Source organism: Salvelinus fontinalis, chromosome 29 (genome assembly GCF_029448725.1).
Source record: "Salvelinus fontinalis isolate EN_2023a chromosome 29, ASM2944872v1, whole genome shotgun sequence".
NCBI lineage: Eukaryota > Metazoa > Chordata > Actinopteri > Salmoniformes > Salmonidae > Salvelinus > Salvelinus fontinalis.
In genome coordinates, this window is record NC_074693.1 from 28,872,297 (window position 1) to 28,895,122 (window position 22,826).

The 22,826-nt window shown below is 44.3% G+C and overlaps 2 protein-coding genes across 5 annotated transcripts; one reads left to right on the forward strand and one right to left on the reverse strand.

The window, feature by feature from the left end:
• Positions 1 to 31: 31 nt before the first annotated feature.
• On the forward strand, positions 32 to 4,600 carry LOC129827790 (fructose-bisphosphate aldolase B-like). Its single transcript, XM_055888974.1, has 9 exons — positions 32 to 134; positions 907 to 1,019; positions 1,181 to 1,386; positions 1,722 to 1,776; positions 2,959 to 3,119; positions 3,335 to 3,418; positions 3,640 to 3,814; positions 3,926 to 4,125; positions 4,312 to 4,600. The coding sequence occupies exons 2-9, from the start codon at positions 908 to 910 to the stop codon at positions 4,405 to 4,407; spliced, it is 1,089 nt and encodes a 362-aa protein (XP_055744949.1). The 5' UTR covers positions 32 to 134; position 907; the 3' UTR covers positions 4,408 to 4,600.
• Positions 4,601 to 4,647: 47 nt separating this feature from the next.
• On the reverse strand, positions 4,648 to 16,923 carry si:dkey-74k8.4 (L-asparaginase). Of its 4 annotated transcripts, none has more exons than XM_055888980.1 (8): positions 7,321 to 16,923; positions 6,918 to 6,993; positions 6,398 to 6,537; positions 6,205 to 6,300; positions 5,967 to 6,127; positions 5,737 to 5,820; positions 5,113 to 5,275; positions 4,648 to 4,946 (listed from the first exon to the last, which is right to left on the reverse strand). In XM_055888980.1, the coding sequence occupies exons 3-8, from the start codon at positions 6,533 to 6,535 to the stop codon at positions 4,857 to 4,859; spliced, it is 732 nt and encodes a 243-aa protein (XP_055744955.1). In that variant the 5' UTR covers positions 6,536 to 6,537; positions 6,918 to 6,993; positions 7,321 to 16,923; the 3' UTR covers positions 4,648 to 4,856. The 4 variants fall into 4 exon arrangements, with proteins under 4 accessions (XP_055744955.1, XP_055744953.1, XP_055744957.1 ...); XM_055888978.1 differs by having other exon boundaries at positions 6,918 to 7,000; XM_055888982.1 differs by having other exon boundaries at positions 6,446 to 6,537; positions 6,918 to 7,000; positions 7,321 to 16,922.
• Positions 16,924 to 22,826: the final 5,903 nt, after the last annotated feature.

Genomic DNA, 22,826 nt, shown 5'->3' on the forward strand with positions numbered 1-22,826 from the left:
CGCCACCCGTCCGATAAATAGCACTTTGTTTCAAAAAATCGTTATTCTTCTCAATTTTTCCGAATTACTGGGAGGCAGGAGAGGCAATTTGTTAATTCGTTTTCTGCAATTGGTGTTAACGTTGTCATATTTAAGTAAGTTTTACTTTCAGCTTCATACTTGCATCATTTTCAGATTAGCTTATCTATGAAAAGGCTCATAAATGGCAAAAAGCGTTTCTGTTTCTGGGCTACAACGCTTAAAACAGAGGCTCTTAAATGTTGCAATGGAATTAAGGTTACAATGTTTCAACCCGATGTTGCAAGAATATCTTGGATGTTTGCAATGTTTGAGGCTCCATGCGGTATGCGGATCTCTACAACCTATGCTCTTCACTTCTAGTCAAATTTTTATGCGTTGTAAACAAAATATTTTATGGCAAATGTACACGTATTTGCAGATCTTTTTTTTTTCTTCAAGGTTGGTATGTTAACTTGTTTAATCGAAAACAGTTTCTGTAACTCGAGAGCGCATGCATGGCGTTCATGTGGCGTGAAACGCGACACACAATTGTATAATTTCTAAAAAAATATTTACTTTGAGTCCTCCTGAATCTGATCAAATTTGATGGCTTTTTGCCATCTTTATGGTGTGAATGATTTGACTGACTTCTATAGTGAACTGTGAACCTATTTGTCCTAGGTAGGGGGACGGTAACTTATTAGCATTCAGACTAAAGTTCAAACTGCAGACAAGCCAAATATTGACAGAGTTGGGGAGGGTGAAGGGTCCTGGTGGTAGATGTACTGTTAGTGTCTGAGAATATGCAACACGTTAACAACCACCAGAACTAACTAGCGTACATAACTGGATTTAGGTTAATGGACTGAATTTATTGAATTCTGTTCTCTTTAATCTTCTCCACAGGATGACTACCCAGTTCCCATCCCTTTCTCCAGAGCAGAAGAAGGAGCTCTCTGACATTGCCCAGAGGATTGTGGCTCCAGGGAAGGGCATCCTAGCAGCAGACGAGTCCACAGGTGAGGAGGCAAAGCTGGGCATGGATAAGTGGGGGGAGGTGGGGAACTGCTGTTGTATTTTCTCAGCAAGTAGTAGTGTTGGCCATCTGAAGGGAGTGTTAGAGAAAGAAGTTATAGGTATCTGTCATTCTTACATCCTTCCCCATAATTTCTCTGACTAGGCACAATGGGTAAGCGCCTGCAGAAGATAAACGTGGAGAACAATGAGGAGAACCGTCGGACTTTCCGTGACCTCCTGTTCTCTGCAGTTGACCCCAGCTGCATTGGCGGAATCATCTTCTTCCACGAGACGCTGTACCAGATGTCGGACAAGGGCGTCCCCTTCCCCCAGGTCATCAAGGACAAGGGCATTGTGGTCGGCATTAAGGTGAGAAGACAGCAACGTCCGGTCCCTTTTTGAATGCCATCCTTGATCTGTGACAGTTTGGTTGGTGAAAACAGGACAGGGAGGAAGTATGTATTTTCAAGAGTACTCAGACAGGACCTGAGGCTATGCTGCAGTTGTAATGAATGACTCTCTTCCCATAGTGTACTGATAAGACTGGTTGAGTGAAGACAATTATGAACACAAGCCCATCCAACAAGTAATTACTGGAGTATCTGCTATACTGGCTTCACTTACAAAGATTGGATGTCATATAATGACACTAAGGATTACACACTACTGGGAAAGGGGTTATAGTTTGAACATTTGTTTTCTAGGTGGACAAAGGCACAGCTGGTCTGAATGGAACAGATGGAGAGACTACCACACAGGGTAAGATTACACTCTTAATTTCTGTTGCAACTCTAAGTAACAAAGCCCTGTGTCAAATCTGACACACTTTGAAACCAGTTTCTGAAAACTCCCAAGACCACATTTAATCAGTTTGACATGATGGATTGCAAACTGTCAACAGTAAAATGCATTTACTTCACTGTTAGTGAGCATTTCTCATTTGCCAAGATAATCCATCCACCTGACAGGTGTGGCATATCAAGAAGCTGATTAAAAGGCATGCTCATTACACAGGTGCACCTTGTTAAATTAAAAGGCCACTCTAAAATGTGCAGTTTTCACAACACAATGCCACAGATGCCTCAAGTTAAGGGAGTGTGCAATTGGCATGCTGACTCCAGGAATGTCCACCAGAGCTGTTGCCAGAAAATTGAATGATAATTTCTCTACCATAAAGGTACCGGTACATCCAACATAATTTTAGAGAATTTGGCATTAAGTCCAACCGGCCTCAACTGCAACCCATGTGTGTGGGCGAGCGGTTTGCTGATGTCAACGTTATGAACAGTGTACCCAATAGTGGGGTATGGGCAGGCATAAGCTACAGACAACTAACACGATTCAATTATATTGATAGCAAAACGAATGCACCGGGATGAGATCCTGAGGCCCATTGTGACATTTTATCTGCCGCCATCACCTCATGTCTCAGCATGGTAATGCTCAGCCCCATGTCGCAAGGATCTGTACATCATTTCTGGAAGCTGAAAATGTCCCAGTATTTCCATGGCCTGCATACTCAGACATGTCACCCATTGAGCATGTTTGGGATGCTCTGGATCGGCATATAAGACGTGTATTCCAGTTCCCGCGAATATCCAGCAACCTCGCACAGCCATTGAAGAGGTGTGACATTTCACAGGCCAAAATCAACAGCCTGTTCAACTCTGCGACGGAGATGTGTCCCGCTGCATGAGGCAAATCGTTGTCACACCAGATACTGACTGGTTTTCTGATCCACGCCCCAGATTTTTTTTTTTTTTATGGCATCTGTAATCAACAGGTGCATGTCTGTATTCCCAAACAGGTGGAATCCATAGATTAGGGCCTAATTAATTTTTCAATTGACTGATTTCCTTATGAACTGTAAATCTTGGAAATTGTTGCATATTGTGTTTTTTATATTTTTTGTTCAGTATAATATTATCCTTCTCTCATCAGGTCTTGATGGACTCTCGGAGCGTTGTGCTCAGTACAAGAAGGACGGTTGCGACTTCGCCAAATGGAGGTGTGTGCTCAAGATCTCCGACGCCTGCCCCTCGGCCCTCGCCATCGCAGAGAATGCCAATGTCCTCGCCAGATACGCCAGTATCTGCCAACAGGTGTGTGCATGCCATGAACTTCTCCCTTCTAAAACTATAGGCCCTGTACCCTAGGATAGGATGAACTTTAATGTCCCAGAGGGAAACTGTCAGATGTACAGTACTACTGCTCTACCTGACTTCACAAAAACTAACAAATTATCTGAAATTCCTTAATGGTAAGGTTTGTCTCCATAAGTGTGTACACGTGATGTTAATTCCCTTTCTCTCGTCAGAACGGCCTGGTGCCCATCGTGGAGCCAGAGATTTTGCCTGACGGAGACCATGACCTGCTGCGCACTCAGTATGTCACTGAGAAGGTGAGCTCATAACCTTGTTGTACTCTCAAATCTGTTGGCCTTCAGTTAACACCAACTGTTATTTGAATCACATTTCTCAGTTGTCATTTTCTCTCCCTCCCACAAAGCCAGTGCTGGACTTGTTTTAACAGCACGAAATTACAAACTTACCACCCCAAATCTTAGTCACGCTCCAATTGACATGGCTGAACTAAACGCCTCTAAACCATCCTTCTCACCAGGTCCTGGCAGCCACGTACAAGGCTCTGAACGACCACCACGTCTACCTGGAGGGCACCCTGTTGAAGCCTAACATGGTCACTGCTGGACACTCCTGCCCCAAGAAGTTCACCCCCCAGGAGGTTGGCATGGCCACCGTCACTGCCCTGAGGCGCACCGTTCCTGCCGCCGTGCCCGGTGAGCCCGGGTTAGGTGGATTTGAAGGAGTAAAACTTGTATATTTAGTTAGGATCAGGTGACGCTAAAATGAACTCGCCACCAAATTACTTAAACCCCCCTCCCTCTCAGGCATCACCTTCCTGTCTGGAGGTCAGAGTGAAGAGGAGGCCACCCAAAACCTCAACGCCATGAACCAGACGTCCCTCCACCGGCCTTGGAAGCTCTCCTTCTCCTACGGCCGTGCGCTCCAGGCCTCCGCCCTCGCCGCCTGGAAAGGCAAGGCCGCTAACAAGCAGTCAGCGCAGGACGCTTTCACCTCCAGAGCCAAGGTAAGATGGTGGGGTTATTCTAGGGTAGAGTGGACAACTTACTTACAGGTGCTGGCTACAGGGATATCATTGAGAAGCTATTGTATGGTGGCCTCTTTACTTAAAATTAATTAGTTTCAAATGTCTCCTTTCTCTCAAAGCTTCATTCTGGAACCACTTTCACTAAATCACAAATTTCAATTTCAGAGCAACGGTTTGGCCTCCAAGGGAAAGTACACAGCGGTCAGCAGCGATGACCAGGCTTCCATGCAGTCCCTGCACACAGCCAACTATGTCTACTAACTAGAGAACACGGCAGGCGCAAGGAGCACAACACAACCTTGAGAAATTTGTCACCTGCACACAAAGCAGTTAATTATTCAGCTGGGTTGTCTTGTTTTACTGGTCCCTCCCTTCTATGATGACATTCCCTAATGACAGATCCAGTTGTACAAGTTATTCTCTGGAGAAAAATAAATAAATGGTGTATAACAAAGCCTTTGTAAAAGTGTCATGCTGTTGGGTACAAAACACTTAAGGGGATTGTTAGTATAATCCTTTATCAATAGGCAAAGCATTGTACGATAACACCTTTTGCCGAAAGTATGACTTAAACAATGTACACTGAATGACCTCTGTCTAGGGTTATTGGCTGGATTAAAAAGGATGACTTTCCTGAGGGGGGTGTTCACTGGAAGTGGTCAGATCATCCTGTTGGCCAGGTGCAGCAGGTAGGCCTGTTTGGGGACCTGCTAAGTGAAGGAGTGGAACAGCTTCAGGATGCTGGGCAGGTTGTTGTGCTGGGCCTCATCCACCGCAGTCCAACCCCAGATGTCACGTTCCTGAAGTGTGCAAATGGGGTTTAGGGGAGTTAAACTAAGGATTGCGAACATTGGTCTTAACAATTTGAGTGCTAACTGGAGGTCATTGTGCTGCCCCAGGACTGCAGCCATCATGTCACTGGTAATAAACAGCCACACCTTGTCATATTTACAGATTAGGCAGTACCAGAGGGGTGGCTCCGTACTCCAGCAGCCTGGACACCATGGTCCTCTCCCTCAGCCTGACTGCAATGTGCAGTGCTGTACGGCCGTTATAGTCACTCTGGTCCAGGTTCACGCCAGACAGGTACCAGGCTTGCAACAGCTGGTAGTCCTTGTTCTGGACAACCCTGGTCAAAACAAAATGGATAAGTACCCACAATCTACAATTTAAAATAAACTAGATAGTGTGAACATTTCCAATCAATCTTCAAGCTGCAATATGTAACTACCTGACAATTAAGAAACTAATTATAGATCTCATTGTCAGCAAGTCTAAGATCTGTTCTGTGCTATTTCTATACTTTTGTTTTTGCATCTTTTACTTTTGTACAACAGCTGGAAATACAATATTTTTGCACATGGAAAATATATTTACAGGCAGTTTAGATGGTACGATTCTCTACGCTGTACTTGCTTTGTCAAACTGAAATTAGGTGAACAATTTTTTGCTACCAGGAATTGACAGTGATTTCTGCATAGTGCATCTTTAAGGATTAGCACAACACACTCGTTTGCTTATAGACGCTGACAGATAAGCAAGATGTATATGCTGTGACCAAACGTCTAGCTAGGTAAGATGTAGACTCACTTGATCAGCTCCAGCCCGATCCTCACAAGCTCCAAAGACAGAGGGGCTCCCTTCAGATGCAGGATGCGAATGATGTCAAAGTGCCTGGAAGGAAAAATTAATGGATTCCTTTCAGTCATTCCAGGAACATCTCTTTCAAATGATTTCAGACAGACACCATTGTACGCTTATTTGTCAGTCAGCTGGTATTCATATCACAAAAATAAATCCTCAAATTATTCACACTGCACCTATTCTTGATGGCCAGGTGAAGCGGTGTGTATCCAAAGCGGTCTTTGAGCTGGGTGCTGGCTCCTTTACCCATCAGGTACTTGACCATATCCAGCCTGCCCTTCTCACAGGCCTTGTGGAGGGGGGTGGTGCCGTCGTAGTCCCCACAGTTCACATCCATCTGCGAGAGGAAGGGGTAGAGCGTGAGGAGTTTCTCAGACAATGTGTAAAGTGTATGTGTGGCGAAGAAATCCTCACCCTCTCCAGGATCTCCTGCAGGGAGAGGAAGTCATTGTTCTCCACACATCCACAGGCGAAAGAGGGCAGCAGCTCCCCGATCATCACTTTGACCTCCTGAGAAATAGATGGTGGGTGAACATCAGTCATGTTATTGGTCAAAGGTCAGAATAACTTCTTAATGAACCATACGAATTTCTACTTGGTAGCACACTTCTTGGCTCTTGTTCTTCAGCCACTTCAGCTTCAGCACTTGGCCTACCCAGTGCAGAAACCTTCTGTCTCTGGTAGCAGTGCCCAGAATTATGATGGGTTTGGTGACAATATCCGGTCCGTCCTGTGTGCTGTCCATCTCTGCAAGAATGATTTAGAAGATGACTTTATGGGGTGGTAGCCAATAAAATAGGCTACACCCAATGATAAAATTAACCCAGTAATCAATCTTTTGGTTTAAGTAAAGTCAGCTAGCCATCTAATAAAAAAATATATAACGTTACAGTAGGAAGAGAGGAATATGTTGAGGTAGCTTGGCCTACTAAAACCTTTGCTTAGCTAGATAGCTAAATTAATATTAGCGTTAGACAACTTTTTAGTGTTGACTCTCGAACTAATTCCCCAACATTGTAGTAAAGTAACTAGCTAATTGACAATGTATTTACGCATAGTAAGAGCTCAAATACCCATTGCCGACTCGAATTGGACATAAAATTCTTGCACTTGCTTGCGTGACTCACCTGCGGCCTGCTGAGTGCTGCTCTCGATACTTGATGTTATGGTGGTCAACCTGACCGTTGACCACTTGTGTCGTCACTAGTTCCTACAGTAACAAAGTCATAATTATGGTTAAATCCCGCCTATTTCTACAATTTATCTTCTAAAATCAGATTTTTAACCGTAATCTTAAATTAAGAACAACATATTAGATTACATGAATTTTTACGACTTTGTGGCTGTGCTAACTAGTGACAGCCGTTGACTTGGTCGCAGGACCAACTGGCCAGCTAGCTAGTACCTTGAGGAGGAAAAGAAAATCACTCCTCTAACGGTCAATGTTTGCTTATCAAAAGCAACGTGGCAGGTCAGAATAAGTAACGTGGCAGGTTAGGAGAATTAAAGTGGAAAGTTAGGAGAACTAACCTAGTGTGAGGGCTGCGTGTAACAAATCCGGTATCAGATAAATAAAAAGCAAGGTCTGCTAACTTTCTTTAATTATGTTTCATTAACGCAAACAATAAATGGCAAATGCAATTTTCGTATATACGGGTTCGCTGTATCACCGCGCAGGGTAAAAACAGGGAACTGTGGAATGTACTCAAACAGCAGTTCTTATACTATGACAGCTTTAGTTCCAACTCGTCCGTTGGCCTATCATAGTAGAGGCTGAGCGCGGTTTAAACTTTGCTCCGCCTTTGCTGGCACTCGGACTTGTCTAAGTCCCTTAGTGCTCTCCTCTGTCCACATCTGGTTGCTGGGTAGATTAGATCCGTCTTGTGTCTCCCCCGATTCTACACTCAAACAGTCCCTTATTTGGTATTGATCAGTGCTCTAACCTCCCTGGTTGGCCTAGAGATATGCACCCCTCCCCTCTCCAGATTGACCACAGCTTTTATGGCCTGTCACTCAATGTTGGTCAGTCTTTACACACATACATCCGTATTGTTTGTGTGTGTGTAACAAAACAATATTCATCTTCATACAATATGGTAGCAGGCTATAGTGCATAAACATAAATCCTAACACTAGCAGCAGGTTAAGGTTAGGAAAAGGGTTAGGCTTAGCTAAAAAGCTACAAAGAAACAGCGAAAAGGTCTTGAGTGTTAGTGTAACGTTTACTGTTGACAGGAGAACAAGAGGAGACAATAGGACGAGGTGGATAATTTTATAATAAGGCAGTTTAATTACATGTAAAGATATCTTAGTAAAATCTTGCAGCAAGGCTCTTTCAGTCTGACTCCTAGTGAATCGTCCGGAAAAGAGGGAGTTTCCAGAATTGTTCAGTACTATATAGACAACAAGCAAAGTAGGTAGATCTGCGAGTCCGGCCTTCCGATTGGTCGATCTGGGTCTTGGGTAGTCCTGATCAGGCCTGGTGTCCACGTTCCATTGGTTCCTGAGAGTTCTTTGTCCTGAGGTCCAACCATGGGTTGGGTGTGTCTGTGTGATTGTCATGGGGGAGGGGAATTGTGGGTGCCGTGTATATGTCCTATGTGTCCAGCATATGTCCAAGAGAAAGAGGGGGTGTGTATGTTGTGTCAACTTATAGGTAATGTTGAGAAGTTGTTAAAACAAGTTACCAATATCTAATACAATTTCTTACAAATCCCCCTCTTCACGTCTCACAAGAGACGTGACATAAAAGTATATAAAAGACAAAACTAAAGGATAAAATTTGTCAGAAGACAAATTTTTAATTCCCTCTCTTCACGTCTCACAAGAGACGTGACATAAAAGTATGGAAAGACAAAGCTAAGGGATAAAATTTGTCAGAAGACAAATTTTTGATTCCCTCTCTTCACGTCTCACAAGAGACGTGACATAAAAGTATGGAAAGACAAAGCTAAGGGATAAAATTTGTCAGAAGACAAATTTTTGATTCCCTCTCTTCACGTCTCACAAGAGACGTGACATAAAAGTATAAAAAGACAAAGCTAAGGGATAAAATTTGTCAGAAGACAAATTTTTGATTCCCTCTCTTCACGTCTCACAAGAGACGTGACATAATAGTATCTTAGTCCTCAAATAGATAGACAGGTCCAGCCTCCCCATCCTCAAGCAATGGGAACATTTGGGCCCTTTCCTGATTAGGGTCTATGGCTGCAGTTATTACAAGAATGGCCGCAAAAACAGAAATTGATACTAGGATAGAGGAAACCAGCGTCTTATATTTACCAAAGGCATCCATCCATGAGTCCCACATAGTAGTGTCCACTCCAGAATGCTGTTTCATCTTACCATTAAGGGTACGAAGTCCCTCCAATGCTACAGTCAGACTCCTATCCGTAGCTGTGTTATTGGGAATGAAGGTACAACACTGTGCACCAAACATTGCACAGACCCCCCCCCCCCGTTCAGCCAATAACATATCAACCGCGATTCTATTTTGAAATGCCATCAAGGACGTAGCTGCCAATTGTCCATGGACCGCCTCGAAGCCTTGTTGAGTCCAATTGCCCAGTTTCTGGACATTAAAATGAATGTAGTTAATTCTGTCCACATTTTTATTAACTGTACACCACCAACAAAATGATGATTCAAACCCAGCTGTCACTTGGTCCGCCAGTTTATATTCATCTGGCACCCCCTAGGGAGACCAATAGCATCAATGTAAGTTGAGTCGTAAATGAGCAAGGACCAAAAAGGAGACCACTCCAATAACTACCCCTGGAGTGGCCAACCACACATTAGTAAACCAAAAAACGAGAATATGTTAAACCCTCAGGTCCATCCCTCTATGCAACCTGTACCAGGTGGGCTCGTCGCCACCCGGGAACTTCAAACCTTCACAACAGGGAGGACAAACATCACTTTTTATTCATTCAACATCAACTACAGCAAACCAAGGGTCCTCCTCTGTCAGCCCACTCTCCTGCGGAAGCTCGTTTTCGTATCAGCCTCTCCAACTGGAGCATCAAGCAACGGCATCATACTAGAGGCTCCTTACACATCTGTAACAAACTTCTTCAAACAAGGTATGATACAGGCAACACAGAAATGAAAAACCACAACTAGTGTCAGAAATCCAGTAATCATCATTGCAGTGTACTTACCAAAACAACCACCCAGCCAGGGGAACAGTCCACTCTCCTCCACACCTGCAAGACCCTTCATCTCCACTGTTAACCTTGCCAACCCACTCAGAGCTTTTGAAATGCTCCCATCCGGACTAGTATTGTTAGGAACAAACGTGCAACACTGTTACACCTCCCTTGTTGGCCAGACTTATGTCCAGTGTTAGTCTATTGTGTCTACTGGTTTGTGAGGCAGCATCCAATTGTTCAGCCATCCCTGTAAGTCCTGTGTGGGTGTGTTTATAATTGATCCAGACCTTTTGTTTTAACATCAACAATAGCTGGGCCAATGATGGGCATCAGATGCCACAGGCCATCATTCCTGGTTAATGTCTGGAATTCGTGGGGGACCCCTATTCGGACCCCCAACAGGTTGGTGTGCATGTTATCTGTACCCTCGGACCAAGGAGCGTCACGTTTCTGCCGTCTCCTGGGTTGGTCCCAAGCCTCTGTGTCCTGTGTAGCTCCCAGAAGTTGATTAGCTATAATAATAGGCAACGGTGGTATCAGACTGGCCAAACCACATGAGCAACGACAATTTCCTTTCAAAAATGGGGTTAACCGCCTGGCAGGTCCACACATCCACCATACATCAGCAACACCTCTAGTTCCTAGTGGTATTAGTGATGCAGGTAGTAGCAGGGAGCCCTCCATAGTCCATACCGCTACCTGTGCCAGGGATACAGCTGTTATATCCCCCATATGCCTTAACTCCCCACGGTACCTTCTGGGGAGGGACCACTGGGAACACAAGACTCAGAGTTTTACACAGGGTTGAATTTGGCTCGAACTTTTCCAATATGCACATCCAACCTTCCCCATTACTTAGGACAAATGGGTGAGCAGCCAGAATAGGTCTGGCATGTCCACATACGACACAGTCCTTTCTATTAAGTGTTTTGTAGGTCAACCACATATTCTCCCTTTCCTCATACTCAGTTTCAGTCCCCAAATGTTCACTATCTGAGATGTCTTTTATATTTATTATCTGTACCAGATTGGAGAGCTTAGGTGATGGCGTGGGACTTGGTCTTGAAGTGGTGGAGGAGGCCGGCTGAACCCTGGTCCGTTGGAACTGGTGGTGGTTCCGGCAGTACTGCGATGGTATCATCCCCATCGTATCCTGATCAGACAGCTCAGGACTACAAGCAGTCCTGTAAAACCCCACCCTCTCCCAGAGAACACATCATCAGCCAGAGATCAAGCAACACTTTCACTTCTATGAACGAACACAGTGAGGAAAGGTCGGGGTCAGGGAATTCTTCATTAAGGAGTTGACCCCTGAGCTTTATTAGCAACAGTTCTTCTCCTTAACTCTGTGATCATTCGGCAGTGTCAGTGTGTCTCACCCTCCAAGTCCGATATGCCCCCAGGTCGAGTGATTCACCTTCTCCCTTAATTCACCTGCAATGTATAAACTCTTGGACATACAGGTCTGGTTAGCAAACAGTTCCTCATTTGTTCTTTCTGATTATATATTTAACTTCTATGCCTAATTTTTTAGCTATAAATGTTTAATTTTAAATAAGTTTATTATCCAATAGGCCCCATCCTTTCCTAGTCCACAATGTACCCTCCTTCGTTTGATACCTGGCTCTGGCCAGGTATCAACCTTACCTACTCTAAATAATAACTTAGTACATCATATTCTAGGAACGTCCCTTTTATTCCCCGCATATCCAATTCTCCCTTCGGCGTACATCATATCTATTCTTTTCCAATTCTCTGTCAAGTGACTTATCTACTTTGAAATGTATCTGTGCTGCTTATATATGTTAACCCCTTTCTCCTATCTTATTTCACAGCCTACCTTGCTCATTTCCTGGTCCACCCTCCCCACTCTGCTCTCAAACCTTCAAGGTCTGAACAGTGCGGGGTAGACCCATCTGTCTGCCTTTTTCTATGTGTTCCTTTACAATATTAACTAAGTGTTTCACTGTTTTGACTTTATCTGCATGGATTTAAAAATAACAACAGGTCTTATAGTGTCAATCTTTAAAGTCCTAACATAACCTTAATTAACCTATCTCTATCTTCTAATGGCCAATACAAATGCTTACCTTATGGTCAAGAGTTATAAACTCTATTATAATCAATTTACCTCAAAACTAGTATCCCAAATGACACAATCTCATTATTCTCACCACATTTCCCCGCGAGTGATCAAGTCGCCGGAAAATGCAATGGAAACAGAAAACAGGTCAAAATGTTACACCTACATTCGTGTTCCATATCTAAACATACCAAAAGAACCCTTTATCTTCTCAAAGTCCCTTGCCTAAATAAAACTCAGAAAGTAAAACTCCTATTCCCATATGAGTGTATTCTTTTAAGATATCTTATCTCTGGGTACACGGAAACCCTTAACCTTAATGTTTACTCCAAAAAACAAAATTATGTCACCAGCATTCAACCAGTCGGCTGGGAGACCATTTGGGTGCTACAATACTGCCATCTTCTGTCCATTCTCTGCATAGCTCTCCACCCACTCTCATTCAACCTTCTCAATTTGAGCCATATTAGTTTCTTATTTTAACTATTGTTTTCTAAATTTTTGATTTTTTTAATTTTTTAATCTATTATTACCTAGTTAGACTAGAGTGTCCGTGACATACATCCATGGGGATCCGGTTATAGTTTATTCTATTAACCATGTGAAAGTGCCCAGGGACACCCCAAATGTCAAATAAGGGGCCAGATATCCCTAGCCTTGCCCAGGGAGGGAGAAATATCCCTCTAACTGGGCGAGGTTCCTTTATCAGGGGAGGCGGAGTTTGATACCGCATCACCTGTGTCAGGAATGTCTTCATTTGGAATCGAATTTAAGCTGTTTAAATCAGCTCTGACTTCTGTCAGTGTTCTAGAAGGGATTGGGGCTGGAGTGCAATGTGTGAGGTGGTGCCAAGGTGCGCCTGATTTACCTTTGACCTGGACTGAGTGTGAAGTAACCTCCCTCACTTCGTACTGTCCATTCCACCTGGGTTCTAGCCACTTTCTCTTGTGGACATTAACCCCACCCAGTCACCAATTTTAACTTCCGTGTGCCAGATCTCCCTTCTGCTTCCCCGTTGGACCTTATGAATCTGTGTGGAGAGAGCTGCAGAATGTTCCGTCAATTATCAAACATTACAATTTGTTGTACATCAAGGGCGGGCATATGACCTCCCTTCCTTGGTGGACCAAGCATGACTCCTCCAGCCATTGTCTCATGAGGAGAGAGATGGGTGCCTGCACCTGGAGAGGCTATCATGGCCAGCAACGCCAGGGGCAGGACTTCAACCCAAATCAACTTCAAACCTGCACATACATTTGATTGGCGCGTTCCACGAGACTTATGAGATTGTGGCCTGTACACTAACCCCATCATTAAACAACATCCATTAATCAGTTGACATTTACACATCCGACCCTATTGGTACATGGAGCGTTTGTCATTACACAATACACATTAATCAGTTGACATTTACACATCCGACCCTATTGGTACATGGAGCGTTTGTCATTACACAATACACATTAATCAGTTGACATTTACACATCCGACCCTATTGGTACATGGAGCGTTTGTCATTAAACAACACACATGAGTTTGGTTTGCAGCCACTTAATGACCTATTTTGCATCCTCCCCTGCTGTTGGTATTGCCTCAACCCATTTAGAGAACCTGTCTACCATAACTAACAGGTACCTTTTTCCATTAGTCACATTGTCTTTCCTCATATCTGTGTGTGTTGGTGAGTGGTTCATTCCCCAGGTCAGGTCTCCGTTTCAGTTCCTGTGCAGCTCTTTCTGCACAGGAGTGGGGTAGACCTTCAGCATTGAGTGCGTCTGCCATGTTTTTGTCAGTGTTGACAAATGTGATGTGTGATTGTGTGCATTTATTCTGGATTTTCGTTTTCCTTTCAGCGCTGAACGTGAATTCTTTGCTCATCAGATATGCTGCAACCCCATGGTGGGTGTGGATTTCCAATGGATGGCACATTATCATGTGGGCTGTTTTTCCAATAGCTTTTGCCACTGCAGCCACATACCTGGAACATGTGGTTTGTCCTTCTTCAATGTAGTCCAGTTTGGAGGAGTGATACCTCAACACTCTTCTCTCCCCCTCTAGGTTCTGGAAAAGGATGGATGATGTAAATCCCTCCTTTTCAGAAACATCCAGATGGAACTTGTTTTTTTTTAGTCAGGTGCTGTTAAGGCTACTGCCACTTAGAGATCTGTTTTCAAGAGTGCAAAAGCCTTTGATGCTTCAGTAGTCCAGGTCAATGATGAGTGTAGGTTAGTGGTGAGCAGCTTCAGGGCCATGGAGCATATTCGTCAGACATGCCCTGGAAGGGGGAAGGTGATTGCTGAGTGAATGGATTTTGAAAATAGGGAGGTGGTGCTTTTTTCTCTCCCTGTGGCAGTTCTGGGTATAGATGGGTGGGGGCCGATGGGGTTGCTGTGGTGGTAGGTGGGCCATCATTATTATTGGGCCTGCCCTCTTTGGTGTCAGTTGGTGCTCCAGTGACCACTCCCATCGTATCAGGTTTCCGGTAAGGGAGAGCTTTCCTAATTTCCTCAATTGCCCATAAACCTATTCTCATCTCAGCCTGTGCCTTTTCCCTTTGCTTTGTCCCTTCTTTTTTTTTTTTTTTTTTATAAGTGACTCTTATTCTTATCAACTTCACATTCTATCCCTTGCTTCACTGCTTCCTCCAATTCTTTCTCCATAATGAGGAGTTGCCCTAAGAAAACCTGTTTGAGTCCATCCTATCCCTTACTTCCTCCCAAATCTTTTTAACGGGTTTGTAGTGTAATTTCCCGCCTGCTCTGTCTTTTATTCTCTGATCTAAATATTCGTTGAATTTGTGTTTGGGGACGATAGTCGTGGTCATTTTGTCGTTAAGCTATGTCTGGGTCTATTATTATCTTTGTATACTTTAGCCCGTCACTGATCGAAACCAGCGATGTATTTTTCTTCCCCTCTCTTCCCTCAGTCTCGTGTCCGACTCGTGTGGACAAAGGATTTTATTGCCGTGTATTCGATGGATTATTTTCGTTTTCCAACAATATATCAGCTATATTCTCTTTGAAACAATATACGAATATATTCACGCGCTCCTGTTATAATTGGAATGACAGTTTTAGGTACTTTTAATAAAAAAACAACATTATTGCTTTTCGCTAATTTAATTAATTAAATACTTTGGCAAAATATTTCAGAAGTTTCCTTTGGGGACAATATACTAGTAATTCAGGCGCTCCTGATATAATTGGAATGGCAATTATATGATATATAATTCGAAAGATATTATTTCTATTAACTTTTCCGATTTAATTTGAACTTTTTCCGATTAATTAAATACTTTGCCAAAACATTTCAGAAATTTCCTTTAGGGACAATATACTAGTAATTCACGCGCTTCTATAATAATTTTCAAATTGATTCTCACCCTTAGGGATTTATCAACAGCAGGAGAGGGAAAAATCCGGTCAACTCATCAGCAGAAAATAGTTGCTTCACAGCAATATATACACATCGACACGGCGGTCACTTTAGCACAGCCTCAACTAGCATATGGCTAGTTAGTAGCAATTGGTCTCGTGGAACGTTCAATCCCCCACATTGCGACAACACAATTTACACATGCAATATCACATTAGATTTCTCACGTAACACCTAGCTAAGTATAGCTACTGCACGACTATTTGAAAACACATTAGATTTCTCACGTAACACCTAGCTAAGTATAGCTACTGCACGACTATTTGAAACCACATTAGATTTCTCACGTAACACCTAGCTAAGTATAGCTACTGCACGACTATTTGAAACCACATTAGATTAATTATGGATTCTTCACGGTACCCCTATCTGATCGACTGCCAGATATGGCCCGACTGTGTGAATCGTTATATATTTTTTTTTATTTTTTTTTTATGGGTCTTCACGGTAACACCTAGCTGATTTGCCAAATCTAACTACTGCCCGGCTATTTGGATCCCATCTTTTAATTATGGATTCTTCACGGTAACCCCTACCTGATCGACTGTCAAATATGGCCCGACTATGTGAATCGTTATAAAGCTTATTCTTCACTGTACACCTACTCGATCAGCATACCGCGTAGTGCCAGACTATGTGAATAAGTCTTTGACCTATTAATACTTAGATATCTGTACACAATGCCTTAAATTCTAAACAATTCCACATAAATTTAGCAACAATTCACTCACCACAGTACTCCTGATCATTGAATTTAGATATTGGCTATAATACAATATACAGATTTTGGTCAAACGGGCATCTGCTCACCTCTTTAGTTTCGAGCTCTTTGATCAGTTTCCTGTGTGTGTTGAATCGCGATTCTCCCTCGAAAAGGTCACCTCTCCTCTGGATAAATTTCTCCCTCTCGTCTCCTGTCCGATGGATTTTCTATTGGGCCGTATACAAATATGTTTTGACCATCCTCTGCTTCCAAGTTTGTTAGTGTAACGTTTACTGTTGACAGGAGAACAAGAGGAGACAATAGGACGAGGTGGATAATTTTATAATAAGGCAGTTTAATTACATGTAAAGATATCTTAGTAAAATCTTGCAGCAAGGCTCTTTCAGTCTGACTCCTAGTGAATCGTCCGGAAAAGAGGGAGTTTCCAGAATTGTTCAGTACTATATAGACAACAAGCAAAGTAGGTAGATCTGCGAGTCCGGCCTTCCGATTGGTCGATCTGGGTCTTGGGTAGTCCTGATCAGGCCTGGTGTCCACGTTCCATTGGTTCCTGAGAGTTCTTTGTCCTGAGGTCCAACCATGGGTTGGGTGTGTCTGTGTGATTGTCATGGGGGAGGGGAATTGTGGGTGCCGTGTATATGTCCTATGTGTCCAGCATATGTCCAAGAGAAAGAGGGGGTGTGTATGTTGTGTCAACTTATAGGTAATGTTGAGAAGTTGTTAAAACAAGTTACCAATATCTAATACAATTTCTTACATGAGTGGCAACCAATTAGCTGAAAGGGCTGCCATACACATATTGATCCTCCCACTTATTTCACAACGCCCACTTTAACACACTCTACATTTGCAGTTACCAATGACTCACGTTAACGGGCGTATCAACTCATGTGGGTGCATGGAAAGCAAACAGCTAAAAAACATTTTGGGGGGGGAGCAAATTAACAATGATGCTATATATAGCTACACATACAGTACTAGCCACATAAAGTTTAGCCTTCCATTAATTAGGCTGGGTCAGCAGCTACCATCATCAGATGCTGCCATGGTTAATATTAGCTAGCCAGGCTCTTTGCATCCCCTTCCATGAAAGCTTTGTGTTTTGTTTTTTCCATTTCATATGCCATTTAGAGTGCTGCGCTCAGCACTCTAAATGGTGTAACCAGGTGTAACCACTACAATTGTGAGAGACCCAGGTGTAACATCTACAACTGCAAGAGCCCCAGGTGTAACCATTGCAACTGCAACTGCGGGAGCCCCAGGTTAAACTGCGAGAGCCCCAGGTGTAACCACTGCAACTGTGAGAGCCTCAAGTATAACCACTACAATGCTGAGAGCCCCAGGCGTAACCACTGCAACTGCCAGAGCCCCAGATGTAACCACTGGAACTGTGAGAGCCCCAAGTATAACCACTACAACGGTGACAGCCCCAGGTGTAACCACTGCAACAGAGAGGTCCAGGTTCAGGGCGTCCAGCTGTGAGACCTGCAGTCAAGCGGAAAATCAAATCTCTTAACTGCAGTTTGTGGCTTTACAAAAATAACCAGAGGAAACATCAACAAAGAGAGCATACATCTGCTGAGAAGGATATTACAGCTCACTCCAATCTCAAGAGTCAGTGCCTTGACCAGGACAATGTGTTGCTTGCAGTGGCAAGTCCTTCTGGGGTAATTGTGTTCCAAGCCATTAAAAGAACATGGGACTACACACAAAGTTGTGAAATGGATGCATGTGCTGCAGAATTTCCCATCTACACTCAATAGATAATTGCACTTCAGATGCATCTAAATAGAACTGTAGAACTGATGTATTGGAATAGGTGGTCACCAACGAATGGTTTGGCCAGGGAGAAAAAGAGATTAGCCTCAAACTGCAAAAAGAAGCAGTCAACCATGGAACCACCCTTGCAGCTCACGTAGATCTTGATGGTGCGATACATTCTCACTACCTTTCAATACTACAGTCAATTAGGAAGAGTTATAATGTTCAACTCAAATGGAAACACATGGCACTGCTCTTGCTTTCAGGGCAGAATCTACTGCATCCACAAATATGTTGAGAAGTGGTATCTTTTCCAAACGAAGAGAGGCATGTTTCAAACAAAGAGCACAGAGAAAGTGGAACCACATCTGGGCTCTCAGAGTCTCCATATGATGAATCTCCAGACAATACCGCCGAGGACAATGATGCAAACACAATCATTGAGGACCTACCAAAAAAAAACAATCACCGAGTATCCACCAAGAAACCAATCACTTGAGTATCCACCAAGAAACCAATCACTGAGTATCCACCAAGAAACCAATCACTTGAGTATCCACCAAGAAACCAATCACTGAGTATCCACCAAGAAACCAATCACTTGAGTATCCACCAAGAAACCAATCACTTGAGTATCCACCAAGAAACCAATCACTGAGTATCCACCAAGAAACCAATCACTGAGTATCCACCAAGAAACCAATCACTTGAGTATCCACCAAGAAACCAATCACTGAGTATCCACCAAGAAACCAATCACTGAGTATCCACCAAGAAACCAATCACTGAGTATCCACCAAGAAACCAATCACTTGAGTATCCACCAAGAAACCAATCACTGAGTATCCACCAAGAAACCAATCACTGAGTATCCACCAAGAAACCAATCACTGAGTACACACCAATAAACTAATCACTGAGTTTCCACCAAGAAATTAATCACTGAGGACCCACCAAGAAACTAATCACTGAGTACTCACCAAGAAACCAATCACTGAGTATCCACCAAGAAACCAATCACTTGAGTATCCACCAAGAAACCAATCACTGAGTACACACCAATAAACTATCACTGAGTATCCACCAATAAACCAATCACTGAGTTTCCACAAAGAAATTAATCACTGAGGACCCACCAAGAAACTAATCACTGAGTACTCACCAAGAAACTAATCAATGAGTACCCACCTAGAAACACAATCACTGAGTACCCACCAATAAACTAATCACTGAGTATCCACCAAGAAACTAATCACTCAGGACCCACCAAGAAACTAATCACTGAGTACCCACCAAGAAACTAATCACTGAGTACCCACCTAGAAACACAATCACTGAGTACCCACCTAGAAACACAATCACTGAGTACACACCAAGAAACCAAACACTGAAAAGTATGGTACACTACATTTATGACCATAAGAAATTGCCAGCCATGTTAGCAGAAGATGTCATACAACATCCCACTGAAAGATAACTCCCTAAATAATTGCCTGGGTTATATTCTGCTTACTGAAACATTGTTGATTACCACCATAGCAAGGGATCTCACAGGTCCAAAATTATTGGCACCCTTGATAAAGATGAGCAAAAAAGACAGTAAAATAAATCATACGAATACTTAGCTACAGACAGGTCCTGTATATACACAAACTATGTGCCTGATATCTGTCATCATTGATGCATGGTCTTGGCTGTCTTGGTAATTCATCTCCTTTCCGTTGCTTGCATTGCAGAAATATCCACATTCTGAAAAAGATGTCCACAATGCAACCTGATGCATCATTATCAGGAATGGAGTGAGAGTTTACACAATTACAACAAACCATTATTACACATAGCACTGACACAGACACTTACCCCACCAGACATGCCACCAGTGGTCTTTTCACAGAACCCAGGTCTAGAACAAATTCAAGGAAACGTATAGTATTATACACAGCCATGAGTGCATGGAACTCCCTTCCATCTTATATAGTGCAAGTGAACAGCAAACCTGGTTTCAAAAAACAAATGCAACACCTCAGGGCACAATACCTCTCCCCCATGTGACCTACTTGTTGTGTGTATATACTGACATGTATGTGTAACTTATAGATATGTTAATCTTCGGGATCGTTGTCCCTTCCACGGGACGGTTGCGCTAACGTAGGCTAATGTGATTAGCATGAGGTTGTAAGTAACAAGAACATTTCCCAGGACATAGAAATATCTGATATTGGCAGAAAGCTTAAATTCTTGTTAATCTAACCGCACTGTCCAATTTACAGTAACTATTACAGCGAAAGAATACCATACTATTGCTTGTTGAGAGTGCACAATTTTGAACAGGAAAAGTTATTAATAAACAAATTAGGCACATTTGGGCAGTCTTGATACAACATTTTGTACAGAAATGCAATGGTTCATTGTATCAGTCTAAAACTTTGCACATACACTGCTGTCATCTAGTGGCCAAAATCTAAATTGCACCTGGGCTGGAATAATACATTATGGCCTTTCTCTTGCAATTCAAAGATGATGGTACAAAAACAATACAAAAGAACAGTTGTTGTTTTTTTTGTATTATCTTCTACCAGATCTATTGTGTTGTATTCTTATTCCTTTCACATTTCCACAAACTTCAAAGTGTTCGCTTTCAAATGGTACCAAGCATATGCATATTCAGGGCCTGAGCTACAGGCAGTTATATTTGGGTATGTCATTTTAGGTGAAAATTGAAAAAAAGGGGCGGATCCTAAAGAGGATTTATTAACGTTTTGAAATGTACACTGAATAAAAATATGAACACAATTTTCAAAGATTTGACTGAGTTACAGTTTATATAAAGAAATCAGTCAATTGAAATGATCTATGGATTTCACATGACTGGTGTAACGTTCCTGACCTATTTTTATGTTATTTTGATTATGTTTAGTTGGTCAGGGCGTGAGTTGGGGTGGGCATTGTATGTTGTGTGTGTTTGGTTAGTCCATGGGTGTTGTATGTGTATGGGATAGTGTTTGTTAGGTTGTCTAGTTATGTCTATGGCTGCCTAGATTGGGTCTCAATCAGAGACAGCTGTCATTCATTTGTCTCTGATTGGGAGCCAGATTTAAGGTAGCCATAGGCAGTAGGCTTTTGTGGGTGTTTGTTTCCTGTGTCAGTGGTTGGACCACACAGGACTGTTTTGAGGTATGTCACGTTTGTTGTTTTGTAGTTTGTAGTGTTTTCCTGTTATTTTCATTAAACATGTACAATTATCAATCCGCATCTTGGTCCTATCCATGCTCCTCCTCGTTTGAGGAGGAGAACAACATTGACAGTCATTACAGAAACACCCACCACAACAGGACCAAGCGGATTGAGGAGAGAGAAAAGGAACTACAGCAATGGGGAAAAGAGGAATGGACTTGGGAGGAGATTCTGGACGGAGAAGGACCCTGGGCACAGCCAGTGGAGTGTCGCCGCCCCAAAGCGGAGCTGGAGGCAGCGAAAGCGGAGAGGCGGCATTATGAGGCGCTTGCAAGGCAGAGTGGCTGGAAACCCGAGAGGCTCACCCAAAAATTTCTTGGGGGGGGGGGCTAAAGGGGAGTGTGGCGAAGCCGGGTTGGATACCTGAGCCAACTCCCCGGGCTTGCCGTGGAGTAAGAGGGCGTCGTACTGGTCAGACACCGTGTTATGCGGTAAAGCGCACGGTGTCCCCAGTACGCGTGCTTAGCCCAGTGCGGGCTATTCCACCTTGCCGCACTGGGAGGGCTAGGTTGGGCATCGAGCCGAGTGCCATGAAGCCGGCCCAACGTATCTGGTCTCCAGTACGTCTCCTCGGGCCGGCGTACATGGCACCAGCCTTACAGGTGGTGTCCCCGGTTCGCCTGCATAGCCCAGTGCGGGCTATTCCACCTCGCCGCACTGGCAGGGCTACGGGGACCATTCAACCTGGTAAGGTTGGGGAGGCTCGGTGCTCAAGAGCACGTGTCCTCCTTCACGGTCCGGTATATCCGGCGCCACCTTCCCACCCCAGCTCAGTACCACCAGTGCCTACACCACGCACCAGGCTTCCAGTGCATCTCCAGAGCCCTGTTCCTCTTCCACGTACTCTCCCTATGGTGCGTGTCTCCAGCCCGGTGCCTCCAGTTCCGGCACCACGCACCAAGCCTCCTGTGCGTCTCCAGAGCCCTGGACGCACTGTTCCTTCTCCCCGCACTCGCCCTGAGGTGCGTGCCCTCAGCCCGGTACCTCCAGTTCCGGTACCACGCACCAGGCCTAGAGTGCGCCACGAGAGTCCAGTGTGCCCTGTTCCTGTTCCCCGCACTCGCCCTGAGGTGCGTGCCCTCAGCCCGGTACCTCCAGTTCCGGTACCACGCACCAGGCCTATAGTGCGTCTCAGCCGGCCAGAGTCTGCCGTCTGCCCAGCGGTGCCTGAACGGCCCGTCTGCCCAGCGCCGTCTGAGCCATCTGTCTGCCCAGCGCCGTCTGAGCCATCTGTCTGCCCAGCGCCGTCTGAGCCATCTGTCTGCCCAGCGCCGTCTGAGCCATCTGTCTGCCCAGCGCCATCTGAGTCATCCGTCTGCCACGAGCCATTAGAGCCGTCCGTCTGTCCCGAGCCAGTAGAGCCGTCCGTCAGTCAGGAGCCGCTAGAGCCGTCCGTCAGTCAGGAGCTGCCAGAGACGCCCGCCAGTCAGGAGCTGCCAGAGACGCCCGCCAGTCAGGAGCTGCCAGAGACGCCCGCCAGTCAGGAGCTGCCAGAGACGCCCGCCAGTCAGGAGCTGCCAGAGACGCCCGCCAGTCAGGAGCTGCCAGAGACGCCCGCCAGTCAGGAGCTGCCAGAGACGCCCGCCAGTCAGGAGCTGCCAGAGACGTCCGACAGTCCGGAGCTGCCCTACAGTCCGGAGCTGCCCTA